The 18,268-nt window shown below is 33.9% G+C and overlaps 4 protein-coding genes across 4 annotated transcripts; 2 read left to right on the top strand and 2 right to left on the bottom strand.

The window, feature by feature from the left end:
• Window positions 1–60: 60 nt before the first annotated feature.
• Window positions 61–2,172, bottom strand: LOC131595642 (protein trichome birefringence-like 36). The gene is made up of 5 exons (XM_058868052.1): window positions 1,708–2,172; window positions 1,448–1,619; window positions 1,186–1,367; window positions 840–998; window positions 61–624 (listed from the first exon to the last, which is right to left on the bottom strand). The coding sequence occupies exons 1-5, from the start codon at window positions 2,010–2,012 to the stop codon at window positions 321–323; spliced, it is 1,122 nt and encodes a 373-aa protein (XP_058724035.1). The 5' UTR covers window positions 2,013–2,172; the 3' UTR covers window positions 61–320.
• A 130-nt stretch (window positions 2,173–2,302) lies between these two features.
• LOC131595644 (uncharacterized) lies at window positions 2,303–7,308 on the bottom strand. The gene is made up of 4 exons (XM_058868054.1): window positions 7,009–7,308; window positions 6,708–6,919; window positions 2,814–3,075; window positions 2,303–2,727 (listed from the first exon to the last, which is right to left on the bottom strand). The coding sequence occupies exons 1-4, from the start codon at window positions 7,267–7,269 to the stop codon at window positions 2,431–2,433; spliced, it is 1,032 nt and encodes a 343-aa protein (XP_058724037.1). The 5' UTR covers window positions 7,270–7,308; the 3' UTR covers window positions 2,303–2,430.
• Window positions 7,309–7,571: 263 nt separating this feature from the next.
• LOC131598154 (uncharacterized) lies at window positions 7,572–8,947 on the top strand. Its single transcript, XM_058870784.1, has 2 exons — window positions 7,572–8,139; window positions 8,721–8,947. The coding sequence occupies exons 1-2, from the start codon at window positions 7,572–7,574 to the stop codon at window positions 8,945–8,947; spliced, it is 795 nt and encodes a 264-aa protein (XP_058726767.1).
• Window positions 8,948–9,058: 111 nt separating this feature from the next.
• LOC131598153 (uncharacterized) lies at window positions 9,059–10,587 on the top strand. The gene is made up of 3 exons (XM_058870783.1): window positions 9,059–9,159; window positions 9,208–9,890; window positions 10,010–10,587. Exons 1-3 carry the CDS (start codon window positions 9,059–9,061, stop codon window positions 10,585–10,587), a joined length of 1,362 nt encoding a protein of 453 aa, XP_058726766.1.
• The last annotated feature ends 7,681 nt before the right edge of the window (window positions 10,588–18,268 follow it).

Genomic DNA, 18,268 nt, shown 5'->3' with positions numbered 1-18,268 from the left:
TAATAATAACTTTAATTATAAATAGAACACCAAAAAACAAAGCACTTGCAAAAAGAGTACTAAACATGAAATGCTCATACTAAATCCTGATATAGAGCAATTGTTTACATTTCTTGTGATACATTGTAGGGTAAAACATGTTTTTAGTTTCTGTAATACCGAATTCTGTTTTTGGTCTCAATATTCATTTTTTAGTTCTTATAAACTACATAACTGCATGCTTTTAGTGAGGGACTAAATTCATACAACTTTGTAATTTATACGGACTAGAACATGAGCATAAGAACTAAAAACATAATTAACCTTACGCTACTATCAAATTAAAGTAGCGCACTCAACATCTCATTCCAAATATCAGGCACACCAGGGAGACACCAATGACTGCAATCAGAAGAATGGTCTGTTCCTTGTTTTTGTTTCTCATCTTGTCTTATTGCCTTCCTGTACACTGAAGGATGTCCATCTCTGCGTAAGGCAGTCATTGATGTAATATCTTGCAGGTATACTGGAAACCTCATTCTCTTCAGAACTCCTTGGAGCACAACCAAGGGTTCAGGAGTATGTTCTTGGAGGCTGAAAAATGGTAGAGGTTGTTTCTGATTATAGCATTTCCAACCATTTTCCCTGCATAAAAAACCAAATCGCTAGAGGCAGTGAAAGGTGTAAAAAATTTAACTATAGATGAAAAATTATTAAGAAAGATTTATAGATGGTTTGATTATGAACACAATTTCTGCATTTCATCCGTGTCGATTTCACCTAGTGGGATATGAGACACAGTTTTTGTTTTTGTTTAGAAAATGATAAACTAGTTTTGAGCATTTAAAAATAGATAGTACCTGTTATGCCTAGGTGACATGCTTCTGAAAATGACTTTGGTTTTTTGGGGGTCTAGATTTAGATCCACCCACCTTGCCCATGTACTGAGTCCTTTTTGATAAGCAACCATAGGATTCATGTTTTTGATCAGACTATTTCCCTCCTTGTAGTAATCCCACCTGTACTAGTCAAGAAAAGAACCATATAAATCAATTACTTTAATTTTTTAAATTATAATTGATGTCGACGTGTCAGTTTCATGGTTGAGTCTCATGTCAGTTTCATGGTCATGTTCTTTAAGAGCGGAGAATTTAAGATTAAATGAAGGAAAAGGAATGATATGAGTTTATGAAGAATATTTCTTACGAGCTTGTGTTATTAGAGTGAGACCACCAATGAGCTGAATCAAATACAAGGATATGAACTCCCCTCCAAGACCTTGCATTTTCTTCAATCAAATCCAAATGTAAAACTCTTTTGTTTTCTGAACCTTTCTTCAGTTCTACCAACAGTGGTGCCCAGAAAAACTCAATTGAAGTCTCAAAATCCTATCAGACAAAATTTCGACATCAATAATTTACAGAGAAAGAAAAGAAAATGTGTTTGATGAATACCAGTACTTTCTTACCATAGCATGGAAGGCCATTGCAGGTCCATTATAAGTCACTTTTTTTCTACCAGTTGGTATTACTCCTTGCACTAAGCAAACCAAAGATTCCCACTGATTTCTCATTATTGAGTCTCCCACCAACATTATTCTCTTCCTTCTCATATTTCCAAGAAACCTTAGTGCATCAAACCTGCAGTGGGAATAAACAATTTAATAAGTATATTGATTCAATGAGTGCATATACAGAAGAAAACAAAAGGGTGTTAATGTGAATAAACCTTGGGATAGAACAAGCATTTGGTTTCCACTTCCACTTCTCATACTCAGAATCTGGCCTACCATTCTTTTGACAAGTAACTGCAGTACTGAGATAAGGGCAGTCAGGATCATAAAGAGGGTAAGATTCATCATAAACCCATTTTCCAACAGAAAAGTTACATCTCTTGCTTTGAACCATTTTAACATCATGATCAAGTTCAACTAGAAAGCCAACCTCATCTTGAGGGTTCAGAAGAGATAGTATGCAGTGGAAGAAGGTGAACAAGAAGATAAGAGTAAACAAGTGAGTGATTGGTGTTGCCATGGAAGAAGAGTAAGGGAGAAGAGGGTTGTGTTATTGTAGAATGGAAAGAGGTGATGAAGGCATGAGTTGCGGGGGTGGTGGACTGGTGGTGGACCATTGAGATATATTACTTGTACTTATTGCCATTGCTGAGACTGACACTGTAGTAATTGAACCTTTTCTTTATGCCACCTTTTTCAGACACCTTTAACTCTCTTTTATCCTTAAAATAGAATAGGTAGGTGTGTGTTTGGTTGATATCATAGCTGCCATTGATTGCTTTAATATTCAGATAAATTGATTCTTCGAAGTATAAAAAGTGAAAAAATATTAACCAAGTATGATAAAGTTACAAAATTCAAGAATTTTACAATCTTAGAATTTTAACCAAGTATGATAAAGTTACAAAATTATTCTTTTACTATTCTTTATCAGTGCACTATTTTGTATCCATCAACTGTGTTTTGATGATAGCTACACTCACTTCTTCAATAAATGGAAACAAGTGTCCTGCACCTGGTAATTCATGGTATTCAATCCATGGAAGTTTTTGAACAATATATCGTTGCAGCGAAACTGGGACAATCAGATCATCAACACCTTGCCATAGATGAACTTGGGTTGTATTATCTGGGAAAGGGTTATCAAGATCAAGTGGATCAAAATCCCAAGATCCAAAACCAACCATGGCGTCACGGCATATAGATTCGTGCTCACCTTGTTGTTTCACCTGTGACTACATTACAACATTACATGAGTATGATATATCTATAATGCTAGCTCAAAGACTAAAAATAAAAATGTAAATCATCATATTCATACTTGATGTTGTTTTGGAACAAAGTTGGAAACAATGGATAAATCTTGAGGAGAAAGAACAGCGGGATTGACATGTACTGCACTTGAAGTAGGAAACCAGTTTTGAGTAAACCACCAGTATGTAAGCCATGGAACATAATGAGCAACTCGAAGTGCCCATTGGTCTCGTGGAAGTTTCTCATGATAGGCCTTTGTGGACATGTTGTAAGGAAGTCCATGCCACCAATAGTTTATCCCTGGAGTCAACAATGTTGCCCCAGCAAGTCTATGAAATAAAATTGCAGCAATGGTAAGGGTTTATAAAAGTCTTATAGAATTGTAGAAAATCTTTTTGAACTCTTTTAAAGTTGGGATTTAGGATACTCGAATTAATTTGCTCAAATAGTAATAAATTTAAATATAATAGATTTATTTAATGGGACTCGTAATAATTCAGTAAAATAACTATAAATATTATATTTAGTAAAAAAACTATAAATATTATTATTTATCTTTTAATATTTCCAACATTCTTCTTCAAATTGGTGAACGGATCTTGGAACGTTAAAATAACGTAGCCCATATCCATATTGTACCAAATGACCCCGGTCTTTTTACCTTAGAAATCGCAATACCCTTAGAGGGTACTTAGACCCTTTGGCGTGGATGAGGTGAAACATGCGTCGAATTGTACTGATTCGTTTGCCCCGATATATTGTGTGGGCGAGGTCATCAAATTAGAGGGCCGACTCAACTTTGAGGCAACAAGTTGACTCAGCTTCGAGTGATTTTACATAGAAACAACATATTTAATGGTCATAATGATCTTACGGCCATAACGGCCAAGACAAGATTGGAGTAACGGTATGACTATAAATACAATGGAAGAGAATCGATCATTCATAGATCAGATACATTGAAGCACTGCTTGTTCTCCTCAAGAAAGTTCACATGTATTGTACTTTTTTTAAGTACAAATATCAGTCATTCCAAGCTTGCAAGTAAGTTGGTTGAACTATTATGTTGATAAAGCATTTGCTAATACATTTGAGAGCTAATGTCTAGAGGGTATATAGATGATATTTATCAATCCATTATCCAACTTTTCTTTGATGAAATGTTGGTCAATTTTAATATTTTTGTCTTACAGTGTTGAATAAGATTATGTACAATGTTAATGGATGTTTTTTTAGTAACAAAACAATGTCGCAGAGCCTTCACTCTGTATCTTCAAATCTTCAAGCATTTCATCCCAAATAATTCTAAAATTCCTAGTGTCATAGCCTTGAATGTTGCTTCAGCATTTGATCGAGCAACTACATTATGATTCTTATTCCTCCAAGCAACAAGGTTTCCACATAAGAAAGTACAATATCATGACGTAGATCTTCTATCAATCACTAAAAATGCATAATCAACATTAGTATAATCCTCCATAGTTAGACTTTCACCTCTTTTAAACAAGAGTTGTCTCGCTAAAGTGGCTATGAGATATTGTAGATCCTGGTATACAACCTACAAGTGTCTCACCCTTAGATCATGCATGAAATTAATCACCACACTAAATGCATAAAACAAATATGGCCTAGTGTGTGTTGAGTAAATCAACTTTTCCACTAACCTCTAAAATATTGCTTTTCAATTATAGTTCGTTTTTCTTTGTGTATGTTCAAAAAACAAAGTGTGATCTCCTTGGCTTTACTTATAGCCCAAATACAATATTGCCTTTATGAATCTTTAAAACCATGCGTGAGGGGACTATTTTACTCCATACAAGACCTTATTCAATCGAAACACCTTGTTAGATTTTCTTATAGAACTAAAACCGGGTGGAATCTTCTTATACACTTCTTCCTTAAAGTTTTCAAGCAATAACACATTTTTAACATCAAACTGTTGTAATTACTATCTATAATAAGCACCAAGAGATAGTAAGATTTGAATAATATTCATCTTTGAAACTGGTGCAAATGTCTCCTCGTTATCAGTATCATATATTTGACTATAGCATTTTTTCCATTAATCATGCCTGGTAATGATCAATGGTGCAATATGATATGTGCTTTACAATATAGATTCATCTGCATCCAATTATCTTATTGTCTCCATGCCTCTCAACAGTGTATCAAATACCGTTTTACTTAAGAGGTTTCATTTTCCCACTCATAAATTGGGCCAATTTTTTATATTTCAGTGCTTCTTTAACATATTATGGGATTCTCACAAAATTAATAATTGCAACAAAATTATGTGTGAAAAGATGTTTATAAGAGACACATTGAGAAATACGATATCTATTCAGGGAGTGACAAAATCGTTTATCGTTCCTAAAAGTAATGAGTAAATATTTTGGATCAATATCATAAGTATTAGAAATCTAAGAACCATTAATGGGGGAATCATTTTCAGTACTTACCTTCAACTGAGGAGATTGAAGTTGTTTTTAGAGTAGATCAGATTTGCTTTTTTCTATGAGACACATATCGGTGCTGAAGGTGTTGATTCTTGCAAAATAGAAGAAAATGGAGGAACCAAAATATGACTAGGAGTAGGCTCATGACTATGACTAGGATTAGGTTCACTCATAATAGGCGAGAGCTCAGGTTCACAAGTAGACTTGGGACTAGGAGCTGAGTCAATAGGACTATGAGTATATTTCCTCAAGATAGGAACAGAGACAAGTGTTTTAGAGAAATTGTGAGCAAGGATTAGAAATTCAAACTCATAGTCGGAGTCACTCATATTCTCCCTCCATGCCTAAGAACGGGTGAAGTAAGACACATTTTCTTGAAAGGTGAAATCTTTAAAAACAAAGTACTTACGAGTGAGAGGATTACAACATTTGTACATTCTTCTTTTAGCAAGATAACTCACAAAGACACATTTTGTTAGCAAGATAACTCACAAAGACACATTGAAGTGCATGAGAATATAACTTAATTAGGTGTTGCTTATGGGCATGGACAAAAGTTACACACCCAAATATTCAAGATTCAAGACCTTGCAACATAGAAGTTGAAGAAAAAAATGAGATCATAAACTGAACAAAACTAACATTACCTATAATACAAGACTGCTTCACTCCAATATGATTTTAAAACGGACATTTAGAAGAGAAAAAGCTCGAGCAGCTTCAAGTAAATAACAGTTTTTTCTTTCTGCAACCATTTTGTTGTGAGATGTTAACACTTGTGAATTCATGTGAATTCATGGATGATGCCTTATTTATTGGTAACAATGAAAAATTATGGTTGACGTATTATTTTCTATTGTCATAATGTATTCTTTCAATACCCTTTCTAAATTGTGTTGCACCATAATCTAATACTAAATAAACAATTATGGCACGTATGAATAAACAATTATGACACATACAATAGTTAAAGTTACTTGAGAACAATCATCTATAAATGAAACAAATCATCTCACGCCAAAATATTAGAAGCATGAATAACCTTAAATGATTCTGCACTTTTAATAAAACTAAAAAAAAAATAAAAAATAGCTCGATTATGATTAGGAAGACCAATATTTATCACAACAATACTCCTACAATATTTTTTATTACCTAAAAAATCTCTTGAAATTGTACTCCAATATACTTCTAAAATTCCTCACACCCCATTTACTTTTATCACACGTGTAACTAACTATGTTGAAGAAGTCGACTTTCATCTCAATTTTCTCTGTTTCTAGATGTATCTCTGCCTTTAAATTCCAAGCATTTCGTAATCAAAATGGTCAATCTTCTACTTCAAATATCTACCTAATCCAACTAGTGATTGTGGATCAACCAATTTTTATCCAATCTTTGTAATAATATTTGCATTTTTTGAGTAGGAGAGTTACTCATAACATATTATAAAAATGATTGGTCTATAGTAGAAGGAATATTAATTGTGTAACCAACCAACCAACCTGTGAGGAATGAATTTGAGGCAACCCCAAACAGCTTGTCCACCCATTGAATATCCCATGACATAGAACTTGGAACCCAATTCCAGCTTATCTGCAAGCTCCTCAACATCCAGAGCCAAACTCTTGACACTTCTTTTTGGATCAGGATCACTTTCTCCATACCCCGGTCTATCAAATGACACAATATATGCTCCTAACTCCTCAAGCAACCCCTGACCAAATTAATTATTAATCAATCAATCAATAAATTGAAGGAAAAAGAAAAATGAACCATATCTAGTTGAATATGTATGTAACTTACAGATGGAAGGTTTGTTGCTATGACTGTATCATGTCTGCAAGAAGCAAAGCCATGTATGAATACAATCTTCTTGTTGGCTAATTGTCTTGAAACACCATATTCTTTGTAAGCCAAATGCCTTCCATCTCTCAGCTTTATCCTTGTTGCTGTTATGGGTGGACCACCTGGTGAACCACATGTTCTTGGGGCTGGAGGTTTAATGGCCTTGTATGCTAACGCCAAAATTACAATCAACAATATTGATGCAATTCTCCTCAACATTTTCTTTCTACAACAAACATACACGGACTCAACTCAATATATATATCCTAAATATATTTTTGGTCCTTATAAAATTATTAAATTTTGTTTTTGTCCCTATTAAAAAAATGATATCTTTTCGTCCCCACAAAATTATCATGCATGTAGTTTTAGTCCCTGCTGTTAAACCGTTGTATATTTTTGAATGATTATTTTACACACATGTTTAGAACGTTATAACAAAAACATGTGAAGCATGTTGGAGGATCTTTTCTTATTCTATACATGGAAGGAAGCCGGCTGTAGAGAGACTGTTTTTTCATATGGAAGGTGAAAACTCCGTGTACTACAAAGACTACGAGCAAGTTGGTGATGTTTTACTCAAACCAAGTGTAACCGAGTCAATGTTTACATCTTGGTTTGAGGCAAACAAAACTTACGAGGAAGCAAGGTTGCTAACTTATGGTGACTTTGTTTCTAAATTTGTTTATCATAAAAGAAGTCGGACTTGGAAGCCAAGGAAAAGAGGATATACCATTGGTCGACTCATTTGGGTTCCACAAAGCACTGGTGAATTGTTTTATTTAAGAATGATGCTCACTGTCACAAAGGGTCCTTTATGCTATAATGACATTAAGAAAGTTGATGGAAAACAACTTAAAACTTTTAGGGACGCATGCTTTGCGATGGGTTTTCTACAAGATGATCGAGAATTTGTCGAGGCGATCAAAGAGGCACATCTTTGGGGTTCCGGTCCATTTTTACGCAAGTTATTCGTGACAATGTTGTTATCTTCTTCCATGAACCGACCGGAACATGTATGGAGAAAGACTTGGATGTATTTATCAGATGGCATCCTTTATGAGCAACGCTTATTCACAAGAAACCAAGGTATTTTCTTTATACTCTCACTGTTGTATTTGTTTAGATATGAATGCTTCCCTTCATGCCATTAACTATTTAGCTGCATCATACTGTTTTCATTTTACAAATAACATGCTTCCATTATATTTGAACCATAAGATTCAAGTTATTGCATTAACTTTGAGTAAACCGTGGGGAACACCGTCATATAATAATTAAAATATCTTGCCTATTTAAACATATATAGGTCATGATGATTTTATCATTTACCACCTATGTACTACATGCTGGGAACTCAGAAACAGTATAAATTGCCATGTATAAAGTTTTTGGTTTTTTTCTATGACAAGCTTCCTAACTGATGGATTACAATATATTATATGCATAATGGATGACGTCCATTGTACAAAGAATGACTCAACCCGTCTCTAATGGTTTTTAATAGTATCAAATTAAAATATATAGCATTTTACTTTTAGCATTTTACTTTTTTTTATCTCATCATGACCGAAACTGATACCCTGCCTATCAACCATTGTAACTATAGTTATTACAAAGGTCAAACTAATATATAGTTCTCATTTTTATTATTACCAATTATGTCGTAGGTCTAACAATGAGCGATGCCGAGCTAAAAGAAAGGACACTTATGGCCATTGAGACACTTTTACAAAATAATAATCGGACTCTTAAAGACTTCAAGACAATGCCATATCCAAAAGATTTTGTCGTCTCCTTTACGGGAAATAGACTACTTTACGATGAACTTCAATATGACGTTGTTGTTCAAAAACAAATTTTTGATACTTTGTATGCTTCTCTTACAGGTAAGTAGACTCTATTGATCGCTCATTTAAAAGTACATCCATATTATGTTTTTATTAACACTCTATTTTAATATTCACTATTATACATAGATGAGCAACGAAGCATTTTTGAGGAAATCATGGATGCTGTAGAAAAGCAACAAGGTGGGGTGTTTTTTTTATATGGCTATGGTGGGACTGGTAAGACCTTTATGTGGAACACTTTATCAGCAGCACTTAGGTCCAAAAAGAAAATTGTCTTGCCGGTTGCTTCAAGTGGAATTGCAAGTTTGTTGTTACCAGGAGGAAGAACAGCCCATTCTAGATTTAAGATTCCCGTTCCTACTTTAGAGACTTCTATTTGCAACATTGAAAAAAAAGATGATATTGCTGAGCTTCTTAAGTTTACGGATTTAATCATCTGGGATGAGGCTCCTATGGCTAACAAGTTTTGCTTCGAATCTTTGGATAAATCCTTAAAAGATATCATGAGTGATCCCACACATGCATCTAAAAAAATATTCGGAGGTAAGGTTGTTGTTTTTGGTGGTGACTTCAGACAAATTCTCCCTGTTATACCAAGAGGTACTAGATCTGATATTATCCATGCAACAATTAATGCTTCTTATATTTGGGATCATTGTAAAGTATTGAGACTTACAAAGAACATGAGATTGCAAAGTGGTCCACCTACTACTTCAGCTGATGAGATTAGGAGCTTTTCTGAGTGGATTTTAAATATTGGAGATGGGACCATGTGTGAACCTAATGATGGTTATGCTGATATCTGTATTCCAGATGAGTTCATTATTTCAAATTTTACAGATCCTATTCAGGCCATTGTTGAAGATACCTACCCTGATCTCATTCATAATTATCTTGATTCCAATTATCTTCAAAGTCGTGCAATATTAGCTTCAACAATCGAAGTAGTTGATGATATCAACCAATATATCACTAACCTTCTTCCAGGTATTCATATGCCACTTAGTTCATTTCCTAAATCTTAATCATAAATATCTGTTGTACTATGATATAACCTTTTTTCCGTTAACATTATTAACTAATTATTGGTTTTTTTCATGATGTAGGTGAAGAGAGAGAATACTTTAGCAGTGATTCCATTGATAGATCAGATGTTACTAACTTTGATGCATATGAGCATGTGACACCAGAGTTTTTGAACGCTCTTAAAACCTCGGGATTGCCTAACCATTCAATCAAGTTGAAAGTCGGGGCCACTATTATGTTAATGCGCAACCTAGATCAGTCAGAGGGCTTGTGCAACGACACACGACTAACTGTAACCAGACTTGCTGGCCATGTCATTGAAGCCAAGATCATTTCTGGAAAAAATATTGGTAACATCTTTTATATTCCTAGAATGTCTTTATCCCCCTCACAATCTCCATGGCCATTTAAATTGGTGAGACGCCAATTTCCAATTATTGTTTCCTTTGCCATGACTATTAACAAGTCACAAGGCCAGTCACTTGACAATGTGGGGTTGTATTTGCCAAAGGAAGTTTTTAGTCATGGGCAATTGTATGTCGCTATCTCAAGAGTCAAATCCAAAAAGGGATTGAGGATTCTTATTCATGACAAAGAGAAACAACCTATGCTCTCTACCACCAATGTTGTTTTCAAGGAAGTCTTCCATAACATTTAAAAGGTGCGAGGTTACATATTATTTAGTACCAAACATGTATCAACGCTATTTACCACTATGAATTATTATTTATTTGCAATATAACCGAAATTGTGATTTTTTTTCATATCTTTCAGGTTATATTCTACCACTTCATTTTGGAATGTCATGTTGCAGCTCGACTTCTTTTTTATAAGCTTTTGTAACACATTTTGTATTTCCCTGCTTATTTATAGAAGCATATTGTTTGCTTAGTACTAAGCTTATAACATTTGGAATTTTACTAGAGCCAACAATATGAGTTAATGGAGGATAATACTTCTTCATTTTCATGACATTAACAAGACTATCAATATATTTTTTGGCAGATTATATCTTTTCTTTATAGTCATATTCCATTTATTAATTTCATCCGGAACAACATAACATCACTAAAAAATAACCCGTGCGGCAGCACGGGTCTCTTACTAGTGTATGAATACAATCTTCTTGTTGGCTAATTGTCTTGAAACACCATATTCTTTGTAAGCCAAATGCCTTCCATCTCTCAGCTTTATCCTTGTTGCTGTTATGAGTGGACCACCTGGTGAACCACATGTTCTTGGGGCTGGAGGTTTAATGGCCTTGTATGCTAACGCCAAAATTACAATCAACAATATTGATGCAATTCTCCTCAACATTTTCTTGCTACAACAAACATACACGGACTCAACTCAATATATATATCCTAAATATATTTTTGGTCCTTATAAAATTATTAAAATTTGTTTTTGTCCCTATTAAAAAAATGATATCTTTTCGTCCCCACAAAATTATCATGCATGTAGTTTTAGTCCCTGCTGTTAAACCGTTGTATATTTTTGAATGATTATTTTACACACATGTTTAGAACGTTATAAAAAATTCTTTAAAAAAAACTCAAAATTTGTATTACTTTTTATCATTATCTTTTGAAATTTAAAAAATTAATATTTAATTGTACTCATTTTAAAAAATTCTATATAAAATTCTACTCATTTTATCATTATCTTTTGAAATTAAAAAAATTATATATATATGGATTGAATAGATGTTGAGCCTTGTTACGAAGCAGTAGATGAGTTTTTTAATTTAGATCTTTGGCCAACCCAGAATAGTTGCCTCCAAAACTTACCATGAGATGTCATATGAGAAGTCTTTCATAATATGTGTCGGCCTCATGATGCCAAGTTGAATGTGAAGGGATATTGTTGCGTATGAACGTTGGGGAATGGGAAACATGTGCATTAAATATCTTTTCCATCATTGAGACGTTTCACAAGAATTTTAAACATTTGGCCCCAAGTAAGCAAGCTAGGACGTGGTGCTTCCTCCTATGAAGTTTGAGTGCACTTGAGTATCGTGGTGTTCTATGATCAGGAACATTGTTTCTCGTCTTCCCATTTTCCTTTCATCTAGAATGTTGTTAGCCTGATAATCTTTTCTTATTTAAGGGTCATTTGACTTTCTGAACGGACTTTCGCTCTCATTACTTATTAAAGTATACTTTACCTTGGAGAAACCATCCTTTCTTCTTCAACTTCTGGATATCCATAGTTACGATGCCCCATTTCCTTGTTGCAACGGTGTGTCTTTTGAGTTGTCATCAACCTTTCGCTTCCCTTGATTGCCTCTGTTTCTCTGACTCACATTCCTCTCAGGTACTACTTCCAACCCTTAACTCCTATTTCATAGTTTTTATTCTTATAAATTTACGATGACCCACTTACTAATTCGGGAGGTAGCTCCGTCATGGTGATCCTTCATCATCTGTGTGGGCGGAAACCCTAGATAATTCAGATATAACTTCTTTGACGTATATTTTCCCTGATTCGATTCTTGTGGTTATTTATGATAGTTTTCAATCCAATGGTAATTTTGGTAAATCACATTTCGTCGAAGCCTTTTCTAAAGAATCTTCTAGCGTTTTTTCTATGAGTGTTGGGAACTTCGCTATTGATGTTCCTCTTGATAATGTTGTTTCTGCTTCCTAGAGAGTCTTTGGTGACTCTCTTTCCCCTATCACTCCTTTATTCTTTGCGGAGATTGCCACCAGAGATGAGCGGATACCTTAACATTTCATTAAGTCATATAAGATTACACAAGGAAGGGATGGACAAGCTCCAAGAGATCGAACAATTTAGGGGCTGATTTGGCTGCTGCAAGAGATCGAACAATTTAGTGTATATTCAAAAAATTGAAAAGATTTAAAAGATTTTTTCTTCTTGGCTCCCCCTCAAACTCCAGAGGCTCATCTTGCCTTCTGCAGGATCTTCGAGGGAAGGTCCTTACTCCTTAGTACCTGAATTTTCCACCCATAATTAATAACATTTGTGGAAGAATATTTTATTGTTTTATTTGTTTATGAGTTTAATTCTTGTAATCATAATCATATGCATAATACCTTATAAATAGGGACAAAAATGATTATAAAGATTGACTCTTTGAGTTTTGGATCAAGTTTCTAGATTGGATCAAGTTCAATTTATCACGAATTCATATTCTTGTGATGATCTTCATTCCATAAGGCTTATCATCTTCTTAGATTAAAAGACGGACAGTTCCCTTGTCTTATTTTCCCACCTATTTCTTCTTCCGATTATTTTGTTACAATTTCACAAATCATTTTATTTTTCCATAAGAATTCGCAATCACTTCATTATTCATCATAAATATATGTGTCTAAGTGAATCACAAGAACACATAAAAAGGGGCTTTGTATTCCTGTCACTAAACAAAATGGCTCAAAATCTCAATCTAGGAGCCATCAATGATGTAGCCAAACAATCTATAATATAAGAAAGAAAACTGTGCTGGATTATACAAGTTAACCCTTGCTTTGTTAGGTGACAAATCTCACTTATGGGGGCAAATTAGGTCCAAAGTAACCATTTGTCAGACAATTAGATGGTATTAGTTACATAATTGGTACCTTTTGTGCCATTCATTGGCTGCTCACATTATTTAATATTTTTCTGCAACGTTCCAGTTGCACACGAACCAGAAAAACTTTCCAAGTTCTCTCTGCAAAACAACTGCTCACTCATGGTCTTTCCAATGAGATGCACTGTTTGCAGGTTCTCTTTCTTTCTTTCCTTGTCTTTCTTTCTTTCCTCTTCTCTTTCTTTCTTTCCTTCACACGCCACCTCTCTTCTCTCATCTTGAAACTCAGCCCTCTTCAGATTCCTCATTGTTCATCTCAACCTTTAACTTTCATCTTCTTCCACCATTAACTTTTGAATCTTAAAAAAAATCCACAATATTTCAAAGAAACTTTTCTATTGCTTTTGGTTTTTCGTTTCGATTTCAAGCGAAGGAGATGGAGATCTGTTTGTGGTTTTGGTTTTGTTTCAATTGAAGAGTTGATGACGACGGATTTAATATTTTGGACAATTTTGCGGTGGTATATCATTTGCATATATTTTGTGTATATATTAATTGGTATTTTATACGTGCAAATTTTAGGGATTTCTTCTCCATACATATATGTACGGATTTTAGGGTTCCATACACCAGAAACGATGATGGTAAAAAAATCTGTGTTTGATGTGGTAAGAAGTTTCTGTTGTTGTTGTTGTGTTCATGAGTTTTTTTATATGATAGGCTTAACTTTTTGTGCTTCCAAGTTTTTAGTTGATTTACTGGTTTATGTTGTGTTGCGTCGATGTATTGGTTTCCGTTGATGAGTTTTTTATATGATAGGGTTAACTTTTGACGCTTCAAAGTTTTGATTGTTGTATTTTGTATCTTCTAAATCATTTTAGGTTTCTATTGTGCAGATTAGTTTTTAGTTTTTGTTATGCAAATTTCAGAGTTGATGAGAAAAGGAACCTTCTTGGCCTACACTATGTTTAGCTTAGTTGTTGCTGTGCATAAAATTTGTGGTGCAGATTTCAGAGTGCTAACAAACTTCCCAATAAAATGCCACTGATACACATCTCTTAGTATTTACATGAATGCAGTCCCTTTTACAAGTTTGAACTTTTAACGAATTTTATATACTCATACACTAATATTTGCATTTCAGGGATCTGATATACATTGTAGAGTTCCTACTGTGTATATACAAGCTTTTGATTCAGTGTTTACCGTCAATATCACATATAAAAAATCAAACAGAAGGATCTTATGAGTGTACTTCTGAAACAGGTTGGGCATCCTTCTTTTGTTTGGTCCAAAACATTCATAGTATTGTTACACTTAATTTTTTATTATAAACAAATCAATATTTATGTGTTTGTTGCAGCAGGAAGGCATTGTACAAGGTGATAGTGAGTTTAACGTTGACGAGTATTCTCTAGAAAACATTCCCGTCTAGAAGTGACTCTCAGTCGGTTCTTTGGGTCGACTACTAAACTCGACTTCATATGTCGGGTTGGTTAATATGTCGGTTTGGTTAATATGTCGTGTCGGTTAATATGTTTTTATGATTATTCCTTTTTTCCTTCTGTCCTCTTTTTCTCCTTTAAATTTGCACGTGTTCATCGTTGTTATTGGTGTTCTCTATTTCTTAAGAACGGTCTAATATGTATAGCTGCAGTAAACCGTTTAACTATTTGAAGTTTATAGGGAATCGACACCGGATGAGATAGGCATTTATGTTTATGTTTGCCTGTTTCAAGTTTGGAGGTAGGCATTGAGCCCTTTGATCTAAAATTCTAAATTTCTTGCTTTTTATACCCTTTAGTATTGACCAAGGAGTTAAAAAAACAATTAAACAATGCCATATATTTGCTTTTATTCTTGTCATTATGATGAATGTTTCATATTTTGTATTGTTGGTTGTTGGTGAGCTTCACAACTGCGAAAGTAATGCTTCTGAGTTGGAATTATGATGCTCTCATCTCACTATGGGATTCTCGAATAATGTTTTACTGGTATGAAGAGGTTTTGTTATTTGATTGTCATCAAATGTTAGTTAATGTTGGTAGTGTTCTTGAAGTTACTAAATGCTTCCCTTTTCCAGTATGATATCAAATTTTTGTTTTTTTCTTCTTTCTTTTCTTTCTCTATTTTCACACTATCTAACTTTGACTCCTCATGTTTCATCATATCTATTTCTAAAATTTGCAGATGAGAAAGGAGGATGGGGAAATTGAAGCCGATGGTGCAAATTATCAGCTTGAAATGATGAGGTGCTTGAGGGAGGTTAATGTGGACAATAATACCTTTGAATGGTATGTACTTTACACATGCAGGAGTGTTTCTAACTTTAGTAGTTTGGTAAACACACAGTTGGATTTAGTTTAAACTTCAACGTGTTATTTGTAATCATTTATCTAACACTTGGAATAATATTTCTTGAAACTTTACCATCACTATTATTAGTTTACTATGACACTGGTACTTTGTCAACAGTTTGAACTAAAGTCGGAGATTGGAGCAGCATGTATCCAGGTCCTATTGACATTGGCCATTGTTGTTCATACTTTACTCTTACGATATTCTCGATGTGCGTCTTTATGGTCCCTTTCTGCAAAATATTGTGAATCTGTAAATGGTTCAATCTATATCAGTATTTGTCTTTATGTATCCTGACCGACAATTGGAAAAGGGATGTCTTGATAGGTATCACACATATCCCCTAATTTACACTCTATACTAACTACCACAACATATTAACTTTACCTTCTATTCATTTTTTGGTATAGATGTATTAGGAATGGTTGTGGAGATTGGATACACACAAATTCACAATTCTAGCAAAAGGCAGCAGATCAATATGGTCCTCAAGGATTTGGGGTGCACACCATTTCAAAATGCTTCATTTTTTTAACTATTGTTTCTTACAACTGTTTCTTACATGTTCCTGAATGTTACTGATACATGAGAAGTTAGATAGAGATGAGTGAGAATATATTTCTGTTATGTTTTTGTTTAATTTAGTAACTATGCTCCATGCCATGTAATGAACTTCTCTGGGGTTAATCTTAGGAGGGGTGGATCTTAATCTTTCAAAATAAAATATAGAAATTTAATAGTTCAAGAATGTTTCAACTGATGAGACTAATGTCTCTCGTGCAATTAATACTGCTACTGAAGAGCTTGCTGGGACAGCCAAAGGTATTTTTAACACACCACTGACTTTGATTGTGAAGAAGAATGGTGTTCTTTTCAGATATTCTACTCACATTCTTCATCTCTTTTACTCATTACAACTGTTTACCAGGTCATTCGTATTCACGACTTCAAGAAAATTCACCATGCGCCGAAGGTATCAATTCTCTCTGTTTAATTGATTTTAAATGATATAAGAGTTGTAATACTCATCACCAATCTTAGTTTAGCATCTCTGTATAATTGAACGGTGTTGCTGTTGCTATGTGAATCTTCGATGAATAGTTTCGTTTTAAGAAATTTGCACGGTGTTTTGAAATTCTGTGTTTTTTGCATCTTTTTTTTCTTCTCATTATACTTTTATAAGTAATAGTAGTAACTATATTTCAGGATGCTTGTAGAGATGACAGGAGGAAGACCAAACAGAACAACATCTTGTGGATACTAGAAAGCTACCGGTTCTCCAAGCTATGTTTACAGTTCAAACAACAAAGTGATTGGGATAAAGAAAACCATGGTGTTTTACAAAGGGAAAGCTCCTTATGGTAGAAAAACTAAATGGAAGATGCATGAATATAAGTAAATTGAACACTTTTATTCATCTAACACAAATCCTCCTAAGGTATATTCATCATTAACTTGATCATGATATTTTAAAACTTTGGTTGTAAATTTATATGCTCTCATAAAATATATTTTGAATTGATCATTGCTTAATTTTTGTATGTTTGTATCTATGTGTATATATAGTTACGACACGAATTCAGCTTGTGTTGCATTTATGTGATATTGGAAAGTTTTAGTTCATTCTATCGTTGATCATTAGAGAGACCAAAAGTGGAGTTACAATTTGAACACAGTGCTTCAACAAGTGCTCAACAAGTTGTATCAGAGATTGATGAATCAAATCTGCATGCAACCTTCCATTCAGAAGGAATAGGAAGAGATCATGATGGTGTTGTTATGGGAGGGTCAAGTGGTACAAATTGGAATGATGTAGCAAATAATGGGGTTGATGAATCTGAACCTCTTTGGGAGTGGGAACATTTAAATTGGATCTAACCTTATAAGTCAAACCATGCATGCACAGACCTATTCTCTGTGGTTGGAAAACAAGACCAACAGAGTCATGTAACATACTATAACACAATCATTATATTTGTTGTTTGTGATAGTGAAATGCAATACTTTGTCAATTTAATAGCAGTCCTACTTTTAATAGCATTGTTTATAAAAAAAAATAGCAGTCCTACACTCATACTTTTATTTCTAAAAAGGCTTAGAAAACAATGTTTTCTTTATCAACTGACAACGGTAAGGTTTGGGATTTTTATGGACTGTAATCTTTTGACCATTATATATAAGTATCATAAACATGCACCTATATGAAGGGGGTGTAACTTATTTTAATTAATACACAAGTCTTGGAAACTTAACAGAAGGTGAGTTGAAACTTTAACTTTGCAACGTTTTTCAGAACTTCAACTCACTTTATCAAAGAATATTCAAACTATTCCATCTAAAAGTTCAGCCTTGCATAAAAATCTGGATTCTTAATTAATTTTAAATTTAATGAATATTTAATAAATTTAAGTAAAACATTAGTAAACATTAAGAATATTTAGTG

Source organism: Vicia villosa, linkage group LG4, assembly GCF_029867415.1.
Source record: "Vicia villosa cultivar HV-30 ecotype Madison, WI linkage group LG4, Vvil1.0, whole genome shotgun sequence".
Lineage (NCBI taxonomy): Eukaryota > Viridiplantae > Streptophyta > Magnoliopsida > Fabales > Fabaceae > Vicia > Vicia villosa.
This window is presented reverse-complemented; position numbering and strand designations above follow the sequence as displayed.